The 20,448-nt window shown below is 56.0% G+C and overlaps 1 protein-coding gene across 1 annotated transcript; it reads left to right on the top strand.

Moving 5' to 3' along the window:
* Nucleotides 1-255: 255 nt before the first annotated feature.
* Nucleotides 256-1,135, top strand: LOC125947034 (uncharacterized). Its single transcript, XM_049671316.1, has 2 exons — nucleotides 256-700; nucleotides 769-1,135. The coding sequence occupies exons 1-2, from the start codon at nucleotides 389-391 to the stop codon at nucleotides 877-879; spliced, it is 423 nt and encodes a 140-aa protein (XP_049527273.1). The 5' UTR covers nucleotides 256-388; the 3' UTR covers nucleotides 880-1,135.
* Nucleotides 1,136-20,448: the final 19,313 nt, after the last annotated feature.

The raw sequence follows: 20,448 nt of genomic DNA, 5'->3' as shown, positions 1-20,448 counted from the left end.
CAAGTGGCAACAGAAACGCCGGGTCGCCACCATCATGGCCTCCTCCACCACGGCACTCTCCAGGCGCGCGCTCAGGGCCGCGGTGCGCGAGGAGCGGGAGACGGAGCAGAGCTCCACACCGGCGCGATCATTCGCGAGCGTGGTGAAGGGTGCCCCTGCCCCCACGCGGCGCCCGGTACCAGCTCCACGAGCCCCTCGCCGCCAGCTGCCAGAGTTTCCTGTGGCCCCCGCGTCGCCTCTGCCCCCCCCCCGGCCCAGTCCACGGTGGACCAGCTGGTGGCCAACCTCCTGTTCACAATGCAGGCAGTGAGCTCCATGCTGCCAGCAGACCATCCGCTACGAGCCATCTGCCTGCAGGCAGTGGCAGTCCCGACCACAGTCAACCAGCATGGCTGATCCTGCACCAGCCACAGCAGGGAAATGCCGCCGCCGCCCGAGTGTTCTCCAATGGAACACCAACTCGCTGCGGCGGCGGCATGCAGAGCTGTGCGCGCACCTTCTGCAGTGTGATTTCGACGTCCTCGCACTGCAGGAGGTGTACACTGTGGCCGAGGACCTGCGGCTGCCTGGCTACACGGGCTACTCTGGCGCCACCACCTGCTCGACGCAGAGCTGCATGGACGCTCCCTGCCTGGAGGGTGCCCACAAGAAGGGGAAGCCGAGGACGGCCATCTACGTCCGCAGCAGCCTGGCCCACACGGTGACCCCAGTCTCGGACGTCGTAGGCGGCGCTATGGGGTGCTGTGCTGTCACGGTACGCCTTGACAGGCAGGACACGACCGTGGCGAGCGTCTACGTTCGTCCTGGGCAACAGTGGGACACCTCCAGCCTGGTGCGGCTTGCAGCACGCCTCGGTGGGCACGCAGTCCTGTGCGGTGATTTCAACGCCCACCACACCGACTGAGGCAGCCGCAGCTGCACCCGCCGAGGCAGGGACCTCTGCAACGCCATCAGCCGAGCAGGCCTGGTGGTACTCAACAAAGGAGGACCCACCTACGTCCGCCGTGGGGTGAGCACAGCCATCGACCTCTCCCTTACCACCGAGCAGCGCTCCTACGACTGGGCAACAACTCCCGACACTTGGGGCTCTGATCACTTCCCGATTTTGATCACCCCCGGGTGTGGGAGAAGGCCGAGGTCACGAACATACCACGTCACAGACTGGTCCCTGTTCAGGAAGCGCTGGAGTGAGTTGGAAGATGGCTGTGACTTCCTGAGTGCCATCATGGAGTGTGCCCAGGCTGCCACAGTCCAGTGCTCTGCTCAACCGGACACCCCTGCCCCGGATCTGCTCCTGCTCAACCTCCGTGCGTCCAGGCGACGCGTGGAGCGCCGAGCAATCCGGACGGGCAATGCAGAGCACTGGACAGAATACAGGAGGGCGGATGCCCGCTGCAGACGACAGGCCAGGCGCAGAAGGAGCCAGAGCTGGGGGAGCCTTTGCGCCACCATCGAGGACCGCTCCAAGGGCCCCCTGGCCTGGCGCCTCCTAAAGTCCCTGACCGGTAGGAAGGTAAACCGGCACCCCGTCCTCGCGGTGGCTATCTCGCTGGGCATCAGTGAGGCGGCACTGGCGGAATTGCTGGCTGACCACTTCGCCCCCCTGGCCGCCCTCGCTGCTGCCACCCTGCCGGTCGGACTTCCCCCTGCCAACCCGCCTACCTGCCTGCTGGAGCTGCATCCAGAGTGGGCGACCAGCGAGATGGCGGCCATCTGCCGGGACCCATTGACGCTCCACGAGCTGCAGGCGGCCCTGAGGATGGGCAAGCGTCGCAGTGCACCAGGAGCAGACGGAGTGACACTTGAGATGCTCCGCAACCTGGCCACCAGTGAGCAACGACGCCTGCTCGACTGTTACAACAACATCTGGTGGTCGGGACAGGTGTCGGAGGCCTGGCGCACAGCCATCGTGGCCCCCATTCTGAAGGGCAAAAAGCCGGCCAACGAGCTGTCCTCTTACCGACCGGTCTCCCTCACCTCCGCTGCCTGCAAGGTGATGGAGGCCATTGCTCTGGCACGGCTCGAATGGGTGGCCCGCGCCTGCAGGTTCCTCACCGACCAGCAGACAGGCTTCCGGCGCTGAAGGTGCACTGCGGATCCCATTGCAGACGTCGTCTCCACCCTGGAGGACGCCAGGGCCAGCAGAGACCTCGCCATGTTCCTCCTCATCGACGTCAAGGGGGCGTTCGATGGCCTCCCACATGCGGTCGTCCAGCAGGCTCTGGACCTCCTGGGCATTGGCGGCAACCTGCGGCGGTTCCTGTCATCGTTCCTGAACGACCGCACCCTCAGGGTCCGCGTGGGCCATGCAAGGAGCACTCCCCGCCCGGTGGCAGCAGGTGTACCACAAGGGTCAGTGGTGAGCTCATTTCTCTTCAACCTCGCCCTGGCCCGGTTGCCTGCTGCACTGCCGACCGACCCCCACTACAAGGTGGAGTGCTCCATCTACGCGGATGACATCTACGCGGATCAGCTCCCCGGCTGCAGCTGGAGGGCGTGAGCATCCCATGGAGTACGACTCTCTCGTACCTCTTGGGCTGCGCATCAACCACCGGCTAACCTGGCTACCGGCAGTCGGGGCCATGCAGACCCAGACGATCAGGGTCCGCTAGGCCGTGTCGCAGCTCCTTGCCCGCGGAGAGGGCTGCTCAGTCAAGTGGGCCCTGCGGCTATACGAGGCGGCGGCCACATCACGTCTGAGGTATGCCCTCCCGCTGGTGGCGCTGCCGCCACGCCGCCTCGAAAAGTTGGAGCTGCAGCACCGGGCAGCCATCCGACTATGCCTGGGCGTCCCTCGGAGCTCACAGATCGCCGCCACCCTTGCAGAGGCTGGAGCATGACCCCCATCGCTCATCTTCCTGCAGCAGGGGCTAAGGCACGTCGACCGCCTCCACCATGCTCTTGACGGTAGAGGCCTGCTGCGTCGCCTCCAGTCCCGGCCATCCTCAAGGATGGGTCAGCTGTGCCGCCTCTACGAGGAGGTGGTCGGCAATCCTCCGGCGAACGCGGTACAGCTGCCCCCACCACAGAGGCCTCCAGTCCCCATCGCCACGGAGCTTCCCGGGACTTCCAAGAGGCGCTCGCCTACCTGCGCTGCAGCAGACCGCCGCCTGCCTCCTGGATGAGACCCTCAGAGACCACCTCCTGGTGTACGTCGACGGATCAGTGGTACCGGACACTGGCTCTTCCACAGCGGCCTGCACGGCACCAGCCCTGCAGAAGAGCAGGCAGTGTCGCCTGCCCAGACACGCCAGCTCGACTGCAGCGGAGGTGGCAGGCCTCCACCTGGCCGTCGACTTACTCTCCGAGGAACTCCCCGAGGTACCGACAGCCATCCTCTGTGACTCCAAGGCAGCCCTCCTCGGCCTGCAGAGGCCAGAAAGCGCCAGCCTTGGAGACGCGCTGCTGTCTACCCGGCTGACGGCGCTGCAGGATGCAGGCCACCCAGTGTCCCTGCACTGGATCCCCGCCCACGTAGGGATCCCGGGCAACGAGGCAGCCGACACCCTGGCGAAGGACGCCCACCACACCACTGTGCCCCTCAGCCGGGCCGTGACGGAGGGCGACTTCACAGGACTGAGGCTGCGGCGACACCTGGCGACCTACCACCCTGACAAACGGGTGTCACTGGGACGCCCCCCACGCCCACTCCCCCAGCGAGGCCTGGCTCGCAGGGAGACCTCGCTCCTTCTTCGGCTGCAGCTGGACGGCAGCACGCAGCCACCGACTAGGACGAGCGACGTCCCCGGCCTGCACTTCCTGCGGGGAGCCGGAGACCATCGAGCATCTCCTGCTGGCCTGCCCGGCGTACCTCCAGCAGCGAGGCCCACTCCTGCAGGAGTTCCGCCGCCTGGGCCTCCCCTCAAGCAAGGAGGAAAATCTCTTCCCCAGCCAACATCACCTTTCTGCACTTCGAGGCGTCGTGGAGTACCTTGACTCGTCAGGGCTCTCCGCACGCCTCTATGACATGATTTCTGCAAGCCGGACGGCCTCGCGGCCTCCCAACCCGTCCCGGGCCCGACAGGCCCGGAACTACACCCCTGCAGTCTCTGCAGCACCCCAAGGCCTGATACTCGGCCTTCTCGGCCTGATACGTGCCGCCACAGCCTGCCGGTGACGACTCCACACTACCCCCTTTCTCTCCCACTTTCCCCTCCCCGTTGGCGCTGAGCCGTGCTCCCTCAAGGGCTGCAGAAGATAGCTCCAACATTTCCCTTTCCACATGAACCACTTACTCAGTCGAGCCGAACTTCTCCGCCCGTGCGGACGTGCGTGCGCTTCGCTCCGGCGAGTGCGGCACGAACCGCGTGCTCCCCGACGTCCCCGACGTACCGTGCATGGATGGCACGGGACTAAGGATCTCGGCCCTCATCACCAAGCCTGTGCTTGGTCTTCTCTACGAGCGCGGCGTTTCCCGGCCTGCTGGACCCGTGCGCGCCCTAGTGTTTTTCTTTTTTTTCCCTGTTCACGTGCGCTACGTGCCCCTCGCAGTACGTGCGCCAGGATTTCGCGCTTCACGGGTGCACGTGGCACATGCACCATGTGCTGCCCACGTACGTTTTGTTCGTTTTTCCTTTTGAGCTCCACGTGAGCGCCAGCCTCCCCCCTGTGCGTGTGCAGTGTCTGTGAAGCGGGCGATAGGCCGTACCCGCAAGAGCCCACGCGAGATGCAGAACTTCGCGGCCCCCTCCGGCCGAGCCCCCCGCAAGGGACATCGCCTCTCGGTAGTGCGACGGCGCCCATACCGCAGTATGTGGGTCTCGAACTACAGCAACGATACGACACCCAGGCAAGGGCTGCGGATATCGTCGACCTGTGGCTCGCAAAGCACGCCGCGGCCACCCAGTGCCGACCCGGCACGACCAACTCTGCCGCCGACGTTCAGGCTCCATCGGGAGGGGCCGCAAACGATCTCCCCCCGGCCTCAGCATGCCCTGCGGCACTGTCCCCCAAGGCGGGCCCTCTCCCCACGGCACAAGAAGCCGCCCTGGCCGACATAACCAACGCCCCGCTGCTCCCATCAGACGACGAGGAGTCGATGGACTCGTCGGTCTCGCGGAAGCGCTCCCGCGAAGCGGAGAGCGAGGAGTACAAAATATATATAGTGGTTCAGAGAGTGGAAAAGAAGCTATTTTCTGCTACCCGGAAGGGAGCACGGCTCAGCATCAGGGGGAAGTAGAGATAGGAAGTTAAGTGGGGGAAGGGGTAGGTGGGACGTAGAAAGGGGCAGGTGGCAGCAGCTTGCCATGGCAAGGACCGCAAGGGGCGGGCAGGTGGGGGGGCCTCCTACAGGGATGCAAGTCCCGCCACAGCGGCAAACTCCAAGAAGGATTGCAAAGCTGTGACGGGGCTGTGGCGGGGGAAGAGGAAGTCTTCCTCTGTGGTGGCTGGAAGGCCGAGGTTGTTGTATGCCACTGTCATCGCGTGCCTTGTGTTCGCGAGGTCACGACAGTGGCATACGATATGATGTATTCTCGGGTCTCTGGGGAGCCGCATCTCCTGCAGGCAGGGGATGAGACGCGCCCCACGCTGAACTTGCGTGCAGCAGGCCATGCGCTTCCGGTGCTGAGGCGCAGGAGGAGCGTCCTTTCCTGCCTGTTGAGTCCGGTGTCGGGGAGTGGTCTCGGTGGTTGTCCACGGGCCACGCGCCTGTCCGGGTGCGCTGCGGTGAGCAGTTTCAGGAGACGGTGTCTCATGAAGTGCGGCGCAGCTACCGCAGTACTCACCTGGACCGGCTCGTGATGGGCTGCTTTGGCTGCTGCGTCCGCCTCTTCGTTTCCGGCTATCCCTGCATGGGAGGGGAGCCAGGGAAGTGAGAGGGGGATGCTGCTCCTCTGCAGTGCCGTCAGCCTTGCCAACAGCAGGGCCAATGTGACGCCTGCTCGGTCTGGCTGGAGCAGACCCTGGAGAGCCGGGCGGGAGTCCGTGAAGATGGCCACCGGGACCTGTGGTGGATGAGCAGCCAGGAGCAGACCGGCTAGCTCCGCTGCTGTGGAGCTCGCCGCAAATGGAAGGCGGCACTGCAGGGTCTCGCCCAAGGCGGGAACCACGCAGGCTGCCGTTGCCGAGCCACTCGAAGGAAGGACAGATCCGTCCGTGAGGACGTGCAGGTACCCATCCAGGTATTGGAGCTTGGATAGCGCAGCCTGCTCGAGCTCGGACGTGCGCGTTCTCCGCTTCTGCTTGCCCTCCAGCGTGAGGTGGATCTCGAGTGGATGCTGGTGGGGGGGGGGTGGTGGCTTCACCGCAGTGGGCGGAAGCCCAACCAGCTCGTCATACAGTGCGCAGATGCTGCCCATCCGGGAGGAGGGACGGCTCCGCAGTCTGCGCACTAGGCGTCGCCATCCGTATAGTGTGATGAAGCCGGTCCACGTGGAGGAGCCCCTGCCGAAGCATAAGCAGCAGGAGCGGCCAGGTCTGGGATTCTGCCAGGGAGGCAGCCACAGGTGAGTTGCGTGGCAAGCCCAGGAGCGACCTGATGGCCCTCCGGTGCTCCATCTCCAGTTGCTTCTTGCGGGTCGGCGTTAGCTTGTTCAACGGGAGCGCATACAGGAGCACGGAGGTGGCAGCAGCTTGGTACAGCCGGATGGCCGATCGTGTGGCGCAGTCCTTGCCTCGCTGGAGGAGCCGTTCAACTGCCGATCTTACGCGGCATGCCTTGGTAGTGGCGGCCTTGGCAGCACGTATCCATGTGAGGCGGTGGTGCACCTGGAGCCCAAGATAGGTGATCTCTTTCTTCCATGGGATGGGCGTGCCTCCCAGCACCAGCCTCCCGACAGTGACCCGGGCAACTGCCGATGGGTGCACCAGCAGGGCCTCTGCCTTGGCAGGCGAGAGCAGAAGTCCTATGCCCCGGAAGTAGGAGGCCACTGCATCCAGGGATCGCTGCAGTGATGACCGGATGAACTGCAGCTTGCGCCTCGGTCCATCGCGCAAACAGCCACCGAGTACTCCATCCTGCTAGGAGCGGAAGGACGACGGCGGCGCCATCTCCCGACACCCGGGGGAGACGGCCGCCTCCTCGTCCCCACCCACGGCACAAGATGGCGCCCCCGCCGACCCGCCGGCTGCCACGACTCCCCCGCTCGCAACACTCCAATTGCTAGTCGATACAGCGTTCGACCGCTAGCGCCACGCTGCGCCGCTCGCAGGTACCGCGTTTCTAGGTGGTTTCTTTCGCCGAGGGCGCTCGAACGCAATCATATGGTTCGTATGAATGCAGCCTTTGGAAGCGTGGCTGTATGGCTGAGTCGTTACGGCGCTCGCTTCGTGGTCATGCGTACGCGGGTGCGAATCCCGCCCTGGCTAGATTTATTTTCTTAATATTGTCACGTTCTAGGAGAACAGACGACCTGAAGCGTTGAGGCGTTGAGCGTCGAGTCCCTGACCGCCAGCTGAACAAACGCAAAAGCTCAGGCACCCGCGCGTGGATCGGAGTAACTTCGTCTGCCTCTTCGCCGGCGCCCGTCAAAGCAGGTGCCGGCGCATGGCGCGTGGATTAGCGCGCGTCTTCGGCTTTCTAATTATGTCCCATATGTTGCAAGGTGTGGCATTATTCTCCCTCCTCGGAAGAGCATCGACTCGATGCTAAAAGAAGCACACACACTACAGGAAGAACGTAGAAGTACACGCGTGGAAGACACATGCACACACGAACGCTGGCTGACGCGCAGTCATAAAACGCAGGGCAATGTCACTGAGGCAATGATTGTCCACGACAAAAATAAATAAAACAAAAGGAATGGTATGGTCCACAAACTATGGTGGTTATGGAGTGCGGTAAGGTTTCAGCCGCACAACGTGCACAATCTCGGGTAGTGTCTTTCGACGTCGTGTTGGTTGGCTGCCGTCAGGAAGAACCTCGTAGTTGACGTCACTCACTCGCCGCAGCACTTTATAAGGTCCGAAGTACCGGCTGAGAAGTTTCTCGGATAGGCCTTTGCAGCGGACAGGAGTCCAGACCAGAACCCGATCTCCTGGTTGGTACTCAACTTGGCGATGGCGGAGGTTGTAGTGGCGTGTGTCGATGCACTGCTGTTTCTTGATGTTCGTGCGAGCCAGTTGGCGTGCTTCCTCGGCTCGCTGCACGAAGAGCTCGGCGTCTTGGTCAAGACCATCAAAGGTGTCGCATGGAAGCATTGCTTCAAGCATGGTCTGAACTTCACGACCGTAAACAAGGTAGAATGGCGTGAAGCGGGTGGTCTCTTGCGTCGCGGTGTTGTACGCAAACGTTACGTAGGGAAGTACTTCATCCCACGTTTTGTGCTGAACGTCTACGTACATAGAGAGCATGTCAGTCATAGTTTTGTTGAGCCTTTCGGTCAGGCCATTTGTCTGCGGGTGATAGGCAGTCGTCTTTCGATGCATCGTGTAACTTAATAGGAAGACGTCTTCAATGAGCCGTGCCGTAAATGCCTTTCCTCGGTCGGTAATGACGCACGATGGGGCGCCATGACGCAGTACAATGTTGTTCACAAAAAATTGCGCAACCTCGGAAGCAGTGCCTCGAGGCAGAGCCTTGGCTTCAGCATAGCGCGTCAAATAATCTGTGGCGATGATTATAAACTTGTTTCCCGAAGATGACCGAGGAAACGGGCCCAAGAGATCCATGCCGACTTGGTCAAAAGGTCTTCGAGGTGGGTCAATGGGTTTCAGTAATCCCGCAGGCTTCACAGCTGGCGACTTCCGGCGCTGGCACTCACGACAGGCTTGGACATACCGTTTAACGCAAGTGGCGAGTTTCGGCCAATAGTACGATTTGCGCACTCTAGCAAGGGTTCTGGTGTAGCCTAGGTGGCCAGACGGAGGTTCATCGTGGCAGGCGAACAGAATTTCGGCACGAAGCTCTGCTGGCACGACCAAAAGGTAAGTTTTGTGGCTGGCAGCGGAGTTCTTCTTGTACAGTACGCCCTGTCGTAAACAAAAGGACGACAGTCCGCGAGCTAATTGATGGGGCAGAGTGGCGTTGCGGCCTTCTAGATGTTCGATAATAGGCCGCAATTCCTCATCTGCGCGCTGCAGTTGGGACAAATCTGTCACACTTACAGCCCCAAGGAAAGCGCTGTCGTCCTCAATGTCGTTATCAGGAGATTCGACAGGCGCGCGCGACAACGTGTCGGCGTCTTCGTGCGTGCGCCCGGACTTGTCACATCGTATTCCTGCAGGCGTAGGCTCCACCGTGCCAGTCGTCCAGAAGGATCCCTCAAGTTTGCGAGCCAGCACAACGAGTGGTGATCTGTGACGACCTTGAATGGGCGGCCGTAAAGGTAAGGCCGAAACTTTGCAAGAGCCCATATGACCGCAAGGCACTCTTTCTCCGTAGTGGTGTAGTTGGACTCCGGGCGCGATAGAGTGCGACTTGCGAGAGCGATAACTCTTTCAACGCCCTCCTGCCGTTGTACGAGTACCGCACCCAAGCCAATGTTACTGGCGTCGGTATGAATTTCTGTCTCCGCCTGTTCGTCAAAGTGTCCAAGAACGGGCGGTGAAGCTAAGCGGTGTCGGAGCTCGGTGAAAGCGGCTTCTTGGTGAGCGCTCCAAGTGAACGGCATATCGTTTCTTGTGAGACGGGTAAGCGGTTCAGCAATCTTCGAAAAATTACTGATAAAGCGCCGATAGTACGCACACAGACCCAGGAAGCGCCGGACACTTTTCTTATCGGTAGGGGTTGGAAAAGCGGCCACAGCAGCAGTTTTGTCGGGATCAGGACGGACGCCTTTCGCGCTTACGACATGACCGAGAAACTTCAGCTCTTGGTAGCCGAAGTGACATTTCTGAGGCTTTAGTGTAAGGTTAGCCGATCGGATTGCCTCGAGTACCTGACGGAGTCGGATAAGATGCTCAGAAAAATTGGCTGAAAAAACGACGACATCATCTAGATACACGAGGCAGCTTTGCCACTTCAGGTCGGCCAGCACAGTGTCCATCATCCGTTGGAAAGTTGCTGGAGCAGAGCAAAGACCAAACGGAAGCACCCGGAACTCGTAAAGACCGTCCGGAGTGACAAAGGCAGTTTTTTCACGGTCCCGCTCGTCGACCTCAATCTGCCAATAGCCGCTTTTTAAGTCAAGAGATGAAAAGTACTTCGCTCGCCGTAGCCGGTCCAGAGAATCATCGATGCGCGGCAACGGGTAAACGTCTTTTTTTGTGACGTTGTTGAGCTTTCGGTAATCAACACAAAAGCGAAGCGTGCCATCCTTCTTCTTGACGAGTACGACCGGTGAAGACCACGGACTGCTTGAAGGCTGGATGACGCCATCGTCAATCATTTCCTTTACTTGTGCTTTGATTGCCTCGCGTTCTTTTTGCGAGACACGATACGGCTGCTGGTAGATAGGACGCGCATCGTCGTAGGTGATTATTCTGTGTTGCGCGATTGGCGTTTGACTAACTTTAGAGGAAGACGCAAAGCATGTCTTGAATTCCGATAATAGTTGTCGCAGTGCCTTCTTTTTCTCCTGCAGCAGCTCGTTATTGATGTCAATGCCTACGAGCGAGGCTTCATCGGCGTCGGTTTCTTCAGAAGCGAAGCACTCAATCACGTCCTCCAAGGCTTCAGCGTAGGCGATGGCAGTGCCGCGAAAAAGGTGTCGATGCTCATTGGTAAAATTTGTGAGCAATATTTCAGCTCGGCCATCTCGAAGGTCAATGATGCCTCGTGCCGCGCATATTCCGAGGTTCAGCAAAAGGGACATGTTGCCTTCTGCTAGGACTTGACCGTTGCGCGTCCCTTCGGATATCACCTGAACCATAACGCTGGAACGAGGCGGTATAGTTACGCTGTCGTCGGAAACGCGAAGTCCGGCTCTATGGCGGCAGGCATCATCTTGTGCCGTAGCGTTCCTCGCAGAGAAAGTGATGTAACGCTTCCTGAGGTCGATGATGGCACCATATTCCCGGAGAAAATCCATTCCGAGAATTAAATCACGGGAACATTCACGCAGGACAATGCAGCTAGCGAGAAACGTGCAATTTCGGATTCGTATCCTAACGGTGCTCACGCCAAGCGGTGCGATAACGTGTCCGCCAGCTGTACGAACTTGTGTCCCAGTCCAAGGCATAATAACTTTCTTGAGAAGGCTCGCCAATTTTCCGCTAATAATTGAGTAATCGGTGCCGGTGTCGACTAGCGCACTGACATTTCTCCCGTCGACGAGCACAGGTATGTTCATCGCGAACTTGTCTGCAGGCTGAGGTACACGCGTCGTTAAATCTCCGTCAGGTCGCTTGGAGGTCCAAATCTCTGGGTACAGGCGTCGTCGAATCTCCGTCGGGTCGAGGTCGCGTCGCTGGGAGGTCTTCAGCACGTCGCGCGTCAGCGGCCTCGCCTCGGAAGGTCGCTGACGTCAGTTTTCCAGGCGAGGGCTCGGAGACCGTCCCTGCGTCACCCGCGACGTACCTTCGCGACTTGGATAGGATCGCCGCGGTGATGGCGATCGCGACTGGCGTCTTGGTGACTGAGGCGCGCGCTGCTGGGCGATGAACGCTTCAATTTCGGGCGGCCTCTGTCCGAACCGGGGTCGAGGTGAATTGGCAGCGTAACCCTGCAGTCCAAGTTGGCGGTAGTGGCACTCGCGGTATACGTGACCCGCCTCACCACAATGATAACAAAGCGGTCGTCGGTCGGGCATGCGCCAAATGTCCGATTTACGTGTGACAGGGCGGTTGTCGGGAAAGTAAGGCACCGCCTGTGCCGAGTGGAGGGCAACGGGACTTGGCGGAGCTGATGCAGGGATGGAGCGGCTCAGTGTGTCTCCATACGTCTCACGCTGGAAATCGGTCGCCGCGAGTGGGGATGTTGCCGATGCGGGGAGACTGCGCCTCAACGCGTCAGCGTATGTCGTGCGCCGAAATTCACTCGCCTGGGGTGTTCTTTCGGGGCGAGGTTGAGGTACCCCGAGTGCATGCTGCACTTCGTCACGCACGATGTCAGCGATGCAGTTGACCGTAGGCTGCTGCGCCCGGTGCAGCTGTTGCAGCTCGTCGCGGACTACCGATCGTATTAGCTCGCGGAGCACTTCAATGTCAGTCGCGAAAGCTCCCAGACCGATGGTTGTCGAAGCAGCATTCACTTGTCGGTCATACTGGTTCGACCGCTGCTGCAGCGCCTTTTCCATAGCAACGGCTTCTGCGAGGAACTCGGTAACCGTCCTCGTCGGGTAACGAACAAGCCCACCGAAGAGCTGTTCTTTGACACCCCGCATCAAATGACGGAGCTTCTTGTCTTCGGGCATGCTAGGGTCGGCTCGCCTGAAGAGACGTGTCATGTCTTCAACGTACATCAGAACACTTTCATTGGGCTTCTGAGCACGCGATTGGAGGGCCCGTTCTGCTCGCTCTCGGCGATCGGGGCTCGAGTACGTGTCCAAGAGCCGCCGACGTAACTCACGCCATGATGTCAGGGCCCCTTCGCGGTTCTGGAACCAAGTGCGAGCACCGTCCTCGAGGCTGAAATACGCATTCTTTAATTTCGCTCGGTCGTCCCACTCGTTGCAATCTGCTACTCCTTCAAAGTCGTCCAGCCAGTCTTCCACGTCTTCATACAGGTCGCCGTGGAAGGAACGTGGCATTCGCGGGCTCTGCAACGTTAAATGAGTTGGTACTGTCGCCGTACCTTCCACCGCAGCCATTGTGCTCCTGGTTGACGGCACAATCTCAGGGGCCAGTCCTCGAATTCTCCGGCTGGCACGGTGCACTGGTGTAAGCTCCGGTATGGTGCTGATGTTCTTGCTGCTAGGAGGGGTCTGTTGCCTAGGTCGAGGGCTACCCAGCACCTCCACCAGAAATGTCACGTTCTAGGAGAACAGACGACCTGAAGCGTTGAAGCGTTGAGCGTCGAGTCCCTGACCGCCAGCTGAACAAACGCAAAAGTTCAGGCACCCGCGCGTGGATCGGAGTAACTTCGTCTGCCTCTTCGCTGGCGCCCGTCAAAGCAGGTGCCGGCGCATGGCGCGTGGATTAGCGCGCGTCTTCGGCTTTCTAATTATGTCCCATATGTTGCAAGGTGTGGCAATATCACGCTTTTCCTTTTTTTCCTCTCTGTTTGCCAGCGCGGTCGTATGAACCCCGGGCGCCGACGCGAAGCGGCGGTCGTTGGGGTGTTGCGGAGCGCAGCGTAGCAACACCCCAAATAATAAAATACTGCTCCAGTCAAGTAGACTGCTCCCTCCCTGATAGTGAGATTATATTTGAATCATCAAAACAGTGATGCGTTTATAATACCACCGATCCCAACAGCAGGCTAGTCACCACCAGCCCCGCGTTTTCTCCGTCAACGCCTCCTCCGTTCGAACGGCGGCGGCTAGAAACATGGTACGCGCCAGCGGCGCAGCGTGGCGCCAGCGGTCGAGCGCTGTATTACTAGTAAGGCAATAGCTGCTGACCCGCGCGTGGTACCAGCGAAGTCCAAGTGGAGAGCGCTGCTGCCACGCACGGAAGTGACGTCAAAGTTGTGGTCACGTGATCGTGACGTTGTTTAAACAAGTATGGCGTGTTCCGGTTTATAATTTTGCGCGCGATGCAGTGCATTCTGCTGGAGCTGCTTCAATTTTATGGTTTCTTAGTGTAATGTGTGCTAGAATATTCTTCTGTCTAGTTGCGTTGGAAGAGCTGGATCGTGTCCGAGCTTGCGATCACGAGCGACACAAGGGCGCAACCCTGGAGCCGCTCGTTTCTTTACGCCTTGCAGTGCGTTTATGGTTGGTATCGCGTGGTCTTGTGCATTCCGTTTTTCAGTACTGTTGCTCTTGTTTGTTGAATTTGCTGTTGTGAATTAGGCGCATGTGTGCTCCCAGCTAGGCAGCACTTTTTTGTCTGATGGTGTAAAGGTTTAAACTCGTTTTAAACGCTTGTTGCTGCCGTTGCCGCTTAGGTTGGCATCGATCGGGAAACAATTTCGTTTCTTCCTTCGTGAGACTTGTACGTTGCAGATAATGCGCGAGTAAGTGAGCTGTTGCATACTTCTTTATGGCACTCGATGAGCGTTTACCTCTACTGTTGCTTGCCTTGCATGTTCTGTTTCCCTGTTTATCTCGGATTTTGGTTGCTAGCGAATCACGACTTGCTTGAGCAAGTCTCGCCACAGTTCAAAAAGCACATGTTGAGTAACCCGAATATAAGCGATAAAGACAAATGTTGGGGAACGTGGCCCAGCCGCTGATAGTTCTACTCGGGCCCAATTTTGCTGTAAAGTTTAGCTGCCTTGAAAACCAAGAAATTTTCTTAGATTTATTCCAGCTAGCTTGCTAAGCTGCTATCTAGCATTACTTCTTTTGGTGCTATGCGAGGTACTATGCTTGTAGAAATATACCTCGCATCTTGTATGCAAATATGACCGGTGTAGGTTTGCAGGCCCATGTCACTCTCAAGCAAATGGCAAGTTTCCATTGTATGAATCTTCCTGCACTTTGCTGCACTTCACAGGGCTTGTTTGGTTATTCCCTTGATCTGTACAATAGAATGCTGATAAGTCTTGAGCCTTACCCTGATCCTCTTGTCTAACAAAAACGTTTTAGGCATCGCATTAGGACATCTACCTGAGTGACAATGTGACAATTTTTGCCTCTATAACCTTTCTTTTCTCCCATATTTATCAGTAAAGTTGTCAACCACTCGTGACTTTGTTCAGAGTGCCATGCAGTGACAGAATTTCTCTCGGAAAAGAAAAGCCCATGAAGAAAAATTTTGAGACTCGATAGGACTTCCTCTTGGGCAAGTTGGTGAAGTCTGCTAAACAATGTTCTTGTGTGCAAAAATATATTTGCACAGGAAGAACACATGCACATGAAAGTGCGAACTACAAACTGATTTAATGATTCAAAGGATGGAACATACGGTGCAAATTTTGTGCACACACATGACATGAATGTTTTGACAGTGCTAGTTTGTCTCGTAATGCTACAAAGCGGCCTTAAACAAGTGCATCTCTGGGGAATATAAGGTAATTGAAGTGTTACTAACATGTGCAGGATCTTTCTGATAACGTATGCCTTCATGAGCTCATGTGCTGGTTTGGTGCTGCTTGTGCCCAGGATCATAATGTGCGAAAGCACGGCTCACGTGAGCAGGCCTTGCAACGAACGTGGCACCACCCAGTTTATTTCAAATAAATTGTTTGAATGAATGCTCCCTCAGATAGTCATTTAAGCATTGGCCCGTTTAGCCCACATAGAACTTGCCACAGCTGAGAGGTATCTCATAGACCACAGCACAGTGCACGAAATGGTTGGCATGATTTTTCATACACCCTTGTCTCGTGGTACGAGAACACATTTGGGCTAATTTGACGGGCATAAAAAAACAACTGGGACATCGTACCTAGCAGGCACGACCTGAAATCTGTGGCTAAATTTGTGTACATATTGTCACGTGCCTTGTGAGAGAACGGGCGATGTGACGTTTATTGAGGGTAGCAGCTCCTGAAAAACACGGTGCTGGGAGCTGGCTATCAAGCGGGCGGAGAAGCACGCGCACTTCTTGTCCATGCCTGCCTTTTAGCACTGTACCCACTACTGCTGGTGGCAATATGGCAACCTCAGGTCTTGTGGCGTCTGTACCTGTTACATCTGATTGGCAAGTCCTTGTCAAGCTGCTCTGCAGCTTTCAAAGAATGGATCCGGCCATGGCATGCATGATCTATAGGGTAAACCTGCTTTTAAAAGGCTGTCCATCTGATCTGCCTCATTTTGTTCATCAGTGATAAATTGACAGCTGTTACTGTAGCACCCACTTACTACAGATAGTTCAAGGTGATCCCTTTTTGGTCACTTTACCTGCAGAAATTTGGATTTTCTTAGGCCGAGGGAACAAATGTCTTCACTTTTCTTAGTTTTGAGATTGTACAAAAATAAGCGTGTGTCAATTCATTAAGAGTAGCCCACAAAAATAATTTGCCTTCATAATAGCATATACGTTCCTGACACTGCCGGGGCAGCGTGTCGGAGCAAGAACTATCAGTGCCTCGCGCAGCAAGTTGAGTCAACACTGGCATGGACGAACTGTTCTGCCAGCATTGTGCTAGCATTGAACCTGCATGCATGCTCTTGCTTATAGGAACAGAAATGGAGCGAAAAGCCAATAGCAAAATTATTCGCTTTCACGTATGACAAATGTTGTATGCCGCTGCACACGTTCTCAGCATGAAAGAAGAGGTCTCTTTTTTTTTCTTTTTTTTTTTGCGGAACAATGCCACATTCGAAGCAATGGAAACACTCAAAAAGTGATTTTTTTTTAAGGTGTTGCCACACCGCACATGAATTTATGCTTTGACATAGCAATTCAATAGTCTGCTAGCATGACTCAGCTTGGTGTTTGAGTAGCTCGCTCATTCGTGGCACTGCTTTGACGCTTTAGCGAGCCTTAATTTTCGCTAACATTAGCATGCTCAAAGTGATTAGCCGCTTCTCGAGCTAATGCACACAGTGATGATGAAGCTGGATCTGCTATTGCGGCCACAGTTTGAAAAAAGCGAAATGGAGAACTAAGATTTAGGGGCGCGTTAGGGTAGACATAAATCCAGATTTTTGTGATAGGGCCGCCTCACGGTGGACTTCTGGCGCATTAGTATTATGCATTGCAGCACTATCGCAAGTTCATGACAGGAATCGCGCTATCCAAACGTAATTGAAAAATACAAATGGAATTAACTCGTCTCGAGTTCCAAATCAGAGTGAATGAGTCTAATTATCCAGACACCGCCGAGGCGTATACCTTCACCGGATGCTGAAATAACAGGAGCCTGCCCTGGCCACCAGTGTGAGAGCAGAGAGGCAATGAAGCCTATGAAGCATCAGCAGGGAAATCGAGCGAGGCATCAGATCGGACGGAGCAACTATCTAAAGAAGACATGTATTTCATGTTAATCTCAATTTATTACAAAATTTTTTCACCCTAGCATGACGAAGAGGACATCTTAACCAAGCCTCTATATGGACAGGCAGAAGAATGACACTGTTGGTTGCTAGCGCGGGCGAAGAGCAATGAGACCGTGAGCGATGAGTTCCAAACAAAGACTAAACTTCTTTATTCTCTCACGAGACACTGGGAGGCGCGTGCACCAACAGACTTGCCTTTCAGGTGCACAACATGGTGTTCAAGAGTGGTGCTATAAACTAGCCATTTAAACGCGCGCCAATTATAGCGGCGCGGCAGATGGAGTTCACTACATCACTTCCTCCCCAGTGAGCTGCCGAACGTTACAGGTCCAGTACAACGGGAACAGTGGCGCGCATCCCACTGCGTTTGTGCTGCACTGTTGTTCGGGAGGAAGTTGCAGTTAGTTTTTTCGTTGCTCTGACAAAAGTCGCGACAGCCGCGGGACCTTCAGAGTTCTTCATATGAGCCGGTTTCACACGGTCAGTAGAGACTACCTCACGTCGACCACGAATGTCCACAGTAAATTGCTTGTTTGTACGATGGAGGACTTTGAAAGGGCCGTCGTACGGTGGTTGAAGAGGTCGCTGCACTGCGTCATGCCGCACAAACACATGGGAGCAGGATCACAGCTCTGGGTGCATGTGGACGGGTCACGGCGCTGGCTGACGCGGTGGTGTGGCGCGAAGCTTGCCCATGTTGTTGCGCAGCCGGCTGGCGTAGTCGCCAGTAGCTACAGGGCTTTCATCTCCACAGCATGTAAAAAATTCGCCAGGCAATCGCAGTGCTGTTCCATACACCAGCTCGGCACCAATGAAAGCCAATGTTGGCTTTCAGCGTTGTGCGGATACTAAGAAGGACGAGCGGTAGTGCTTCGGTCCAACTGTGCCCTTCCGTCGCCATGAGAGCCGCTTTCAACTGGTGGTGGAAGTGCTCTACCATACCGTTGCTCTGAGGATGGTAGGCAGTAGTTCAGATGCGAGAGGTGCCGATCAGCTGTGTTATGCTGGCGAAAAGAGCCGACTCGAACTGCCTGCCACGGTCAGTCGTAACTGTGGACGGCGCGCCGAAGTGAGCCACCCAGTGGTACAAAAAAAGCATGGGCAGTTGTGTCAGTGGTGATGTCTGCTATAGGCACAGCTTCAACCCAGCGTGTAAATCTGTCCACGCAAGTGAGTAATAAAAGTGGTAGCGTTCCGACAATGTCCCAGTGTACATGCTCAAATCGTTCATCTGGCACTGGGAACCTCGCCAATGGCGTCATGGTGTGGCACTGGACATTGGAGCGCTGGCAGGCGATGCACTCTCATGTCCACTGCCAGACATCTAGATTTATATATGACCAGACGTACCTTGCCGTCACTAGCTTTTGTGTCGCCCGAACACCCGGATGCGCCAGCTTGTGCAGCGACTGGAAGACGGTACGACGAAGGCCAGAAGGAACAAAAGGACAAGGGTTGTCCCTTGTTAAGTCACAGCACACTCGGCCTTTTAAGCTGGACACATGTAGCCATTTCAACTTCAGCGCGGTTGTTGTTGTCAGCAACTGACCGAGTTCTTGATCTGCTTGCTGAGCTGCCACCAGCCGAGTCAAATCAGTTCCCTTGGAAAGGCTAAAGGCGTTGACATGACTTCGTGACAGGGCATCTGACAGGGCAGCGTGCAGCATCGCTGTGTTTCCTCTGGTACCAGCACCAACGGAATCGCAGCTGCTGTGGCAGTACACTGCGCTGCTCCAAAGGGCACGAGGTGCGTGCCTGCAAAGCTGCCACTGTTTCGGTGAGACGCACGATCTCTTCGCGAAGCTCGAGGAATTTGTTGGAAGAGGGGGCGGAAGCACTCGCCACTTGCACGTTAGCGACGGAGGCGGAGGGGTTTGCCGCTGCCATGATGGTGTCAGCGATGGTGGCCATCTTGCCGAGATCCTTTTCAGCCACCGTAGCAAGCACCACGCGCACGTTGCCGGGGAGACTCTGAAGAAATATCTTGCACAGCGACGTGCTGTTAAGATCTATAACGCTTCCCACAAGACGCTGCATGTGGCGCAGTAGTTGAGATGGTGTGCGGTCGCCAAGGATCGTGTCGTTCAGGAGCTGCCGTAAATGTTCGGGTTCGGATAGTGTGAGGCGTCGAATGAGTGTCGCCTTCAAAGTTTGGTAGGTGTTCTCTGCAGGTGGGGCGAGAAGCAAATCGCGGACCTCGCTGGCTGTAGCTGGTGGCAAGCTACTCACGATGTGATGGTAGCGCATGAGGTCGGCTGTGATGCGTCGGGTGGCGAATTGCGCCTCGACTTGAATAAACCAGAGCTCGGAGTCAGTGGCCAAAAGGGGGCAGCTTCAATTCGACTGCAGACACGGTAGGCGTGTCTGTGTCGCTGTGCGTTTTCATGTTGGGTCACCACTGTTGATTGCTAGTGCGGGTGAAGAGCAATGAGTTCCAAACAAAGACTAAACTTTTTTATTCTTTCACGAGACAACAGACTTGCCTTTCAGGTGCATAACATGGTGTTCAAGAGTGGCGCTCTAAACTAGCCATTTAAACGCGTGCCAGTTATAGCGTCGCATGGATGTCGCGAATGACTACAACACAAATGACCAGCGATGTCATTAGGAATGCGAACATGCGGGCACCGAAAACATACTCGCCGTCGATTTGAGGACTGACGACTTAACAAGAACCACAACGCAGAATGGGAAGCATAAGCGTCAGCGCCCATCTTTCAAAAAGATTCATTCTTTTATTGAACACGCCAATACCATGCTGTGCCCCGACTGTTTTCAAAGCCGTGAACTGCGCTGTCCGACAGGGTGCCTATTTGCCATCTGTCCCATAGTTGCGCTTCTGCTGCGACATGTCAGGAATGTATACTTGCAATTATTTTCAGCAATTGGGGCACACTTAGCTATAACGTTCATGTTTAGTGCACTAGTGGTATTTACCCTAGGTACCTTTACAACAAATCAAGTGTCTGTGCTATGCATTTAGCTGAAAACTTTCTATTTTTTTTAACTGATCCTGAACAGTATGCACAATTGTCCAGCAGGTCACTTCCTTCGGCCTCCTCAGCCGTTCTTATCTTCCAAGCTGAAGTAGCCTGTATCAAGCTGAGCCATCATTCTTTTGACCAGATGATTAAAACAGACAATTAACTCGGAGAAAGCATAGGGTAAATTAATTGTGATTATTTGGAATTTATAAATAATACGAAAAAGGGAAATGAAAGTGGACGAAAACACAACTTCCTGTAGGTGGGAGCTGAATCCACATCTTTAGGCATGGGGTGCTTTACCAATTCAGCTACTGTGGCCCTCGCTTTAAGTATTTGTGTGTAGAATAGCAGCCCTGGGAGTTAGCCAGTACCACTCACAGCCATGGCAGTAGACGTAGAAGATTCTTTTAACTGCAGGTGTCGTGTAATACATGAGCAGGCAAATGCTCGAGGGCCCTTACTTCGGCTGCCTTGGTGCTCTAAAATAGCATACGATGGTTTATTGGTCATTTCCTTGTTGGGGGTAATGATGTGATTTCATCAAATGATTAGGCATTTAAAAGTCAGCTTCACTAAATTTTTCATGCATG

This window comes from Dermacentor silvarum, chromosome 7 (genome assembly GCF_013339745.2).
Source record: "Dermacentor silvarum isolate Dsil-2018 chromosome 7, BIME_Dsil_1.4, whole genome shotgun sequence".
In the NCBI taxonomy this organism is placed as follows: domain Eukaryota; kingdom Metazoa; phylum Arthropoda; class Arachnida; order Ixodida; family Ixodidae; genus Dermacentor; species Dermacentor silvarum.
The sequence above is the reverse complement of the archived record's forward strand: the minus strand, read 5'-3'. Positions and strand labels throughout refer to the sequence as shown.

Excerpts from the sequence above, each read along its gene's own strand:
- LOC125947034 (XM_049671316.1), top strand. The coding sequence starts at position 389 with ATGGCTGATCCTGCACCAGCCACAGCAGGGAAATGCCGCCGCCGCCCG. Across the intron at positions 701-768 it reads GCAGCAGCCTGGCCCACACG|GCAGGACACGACCGTGGCGA; the intron begins GTGACCCCAGTC and ends ACGCCTTGACAG.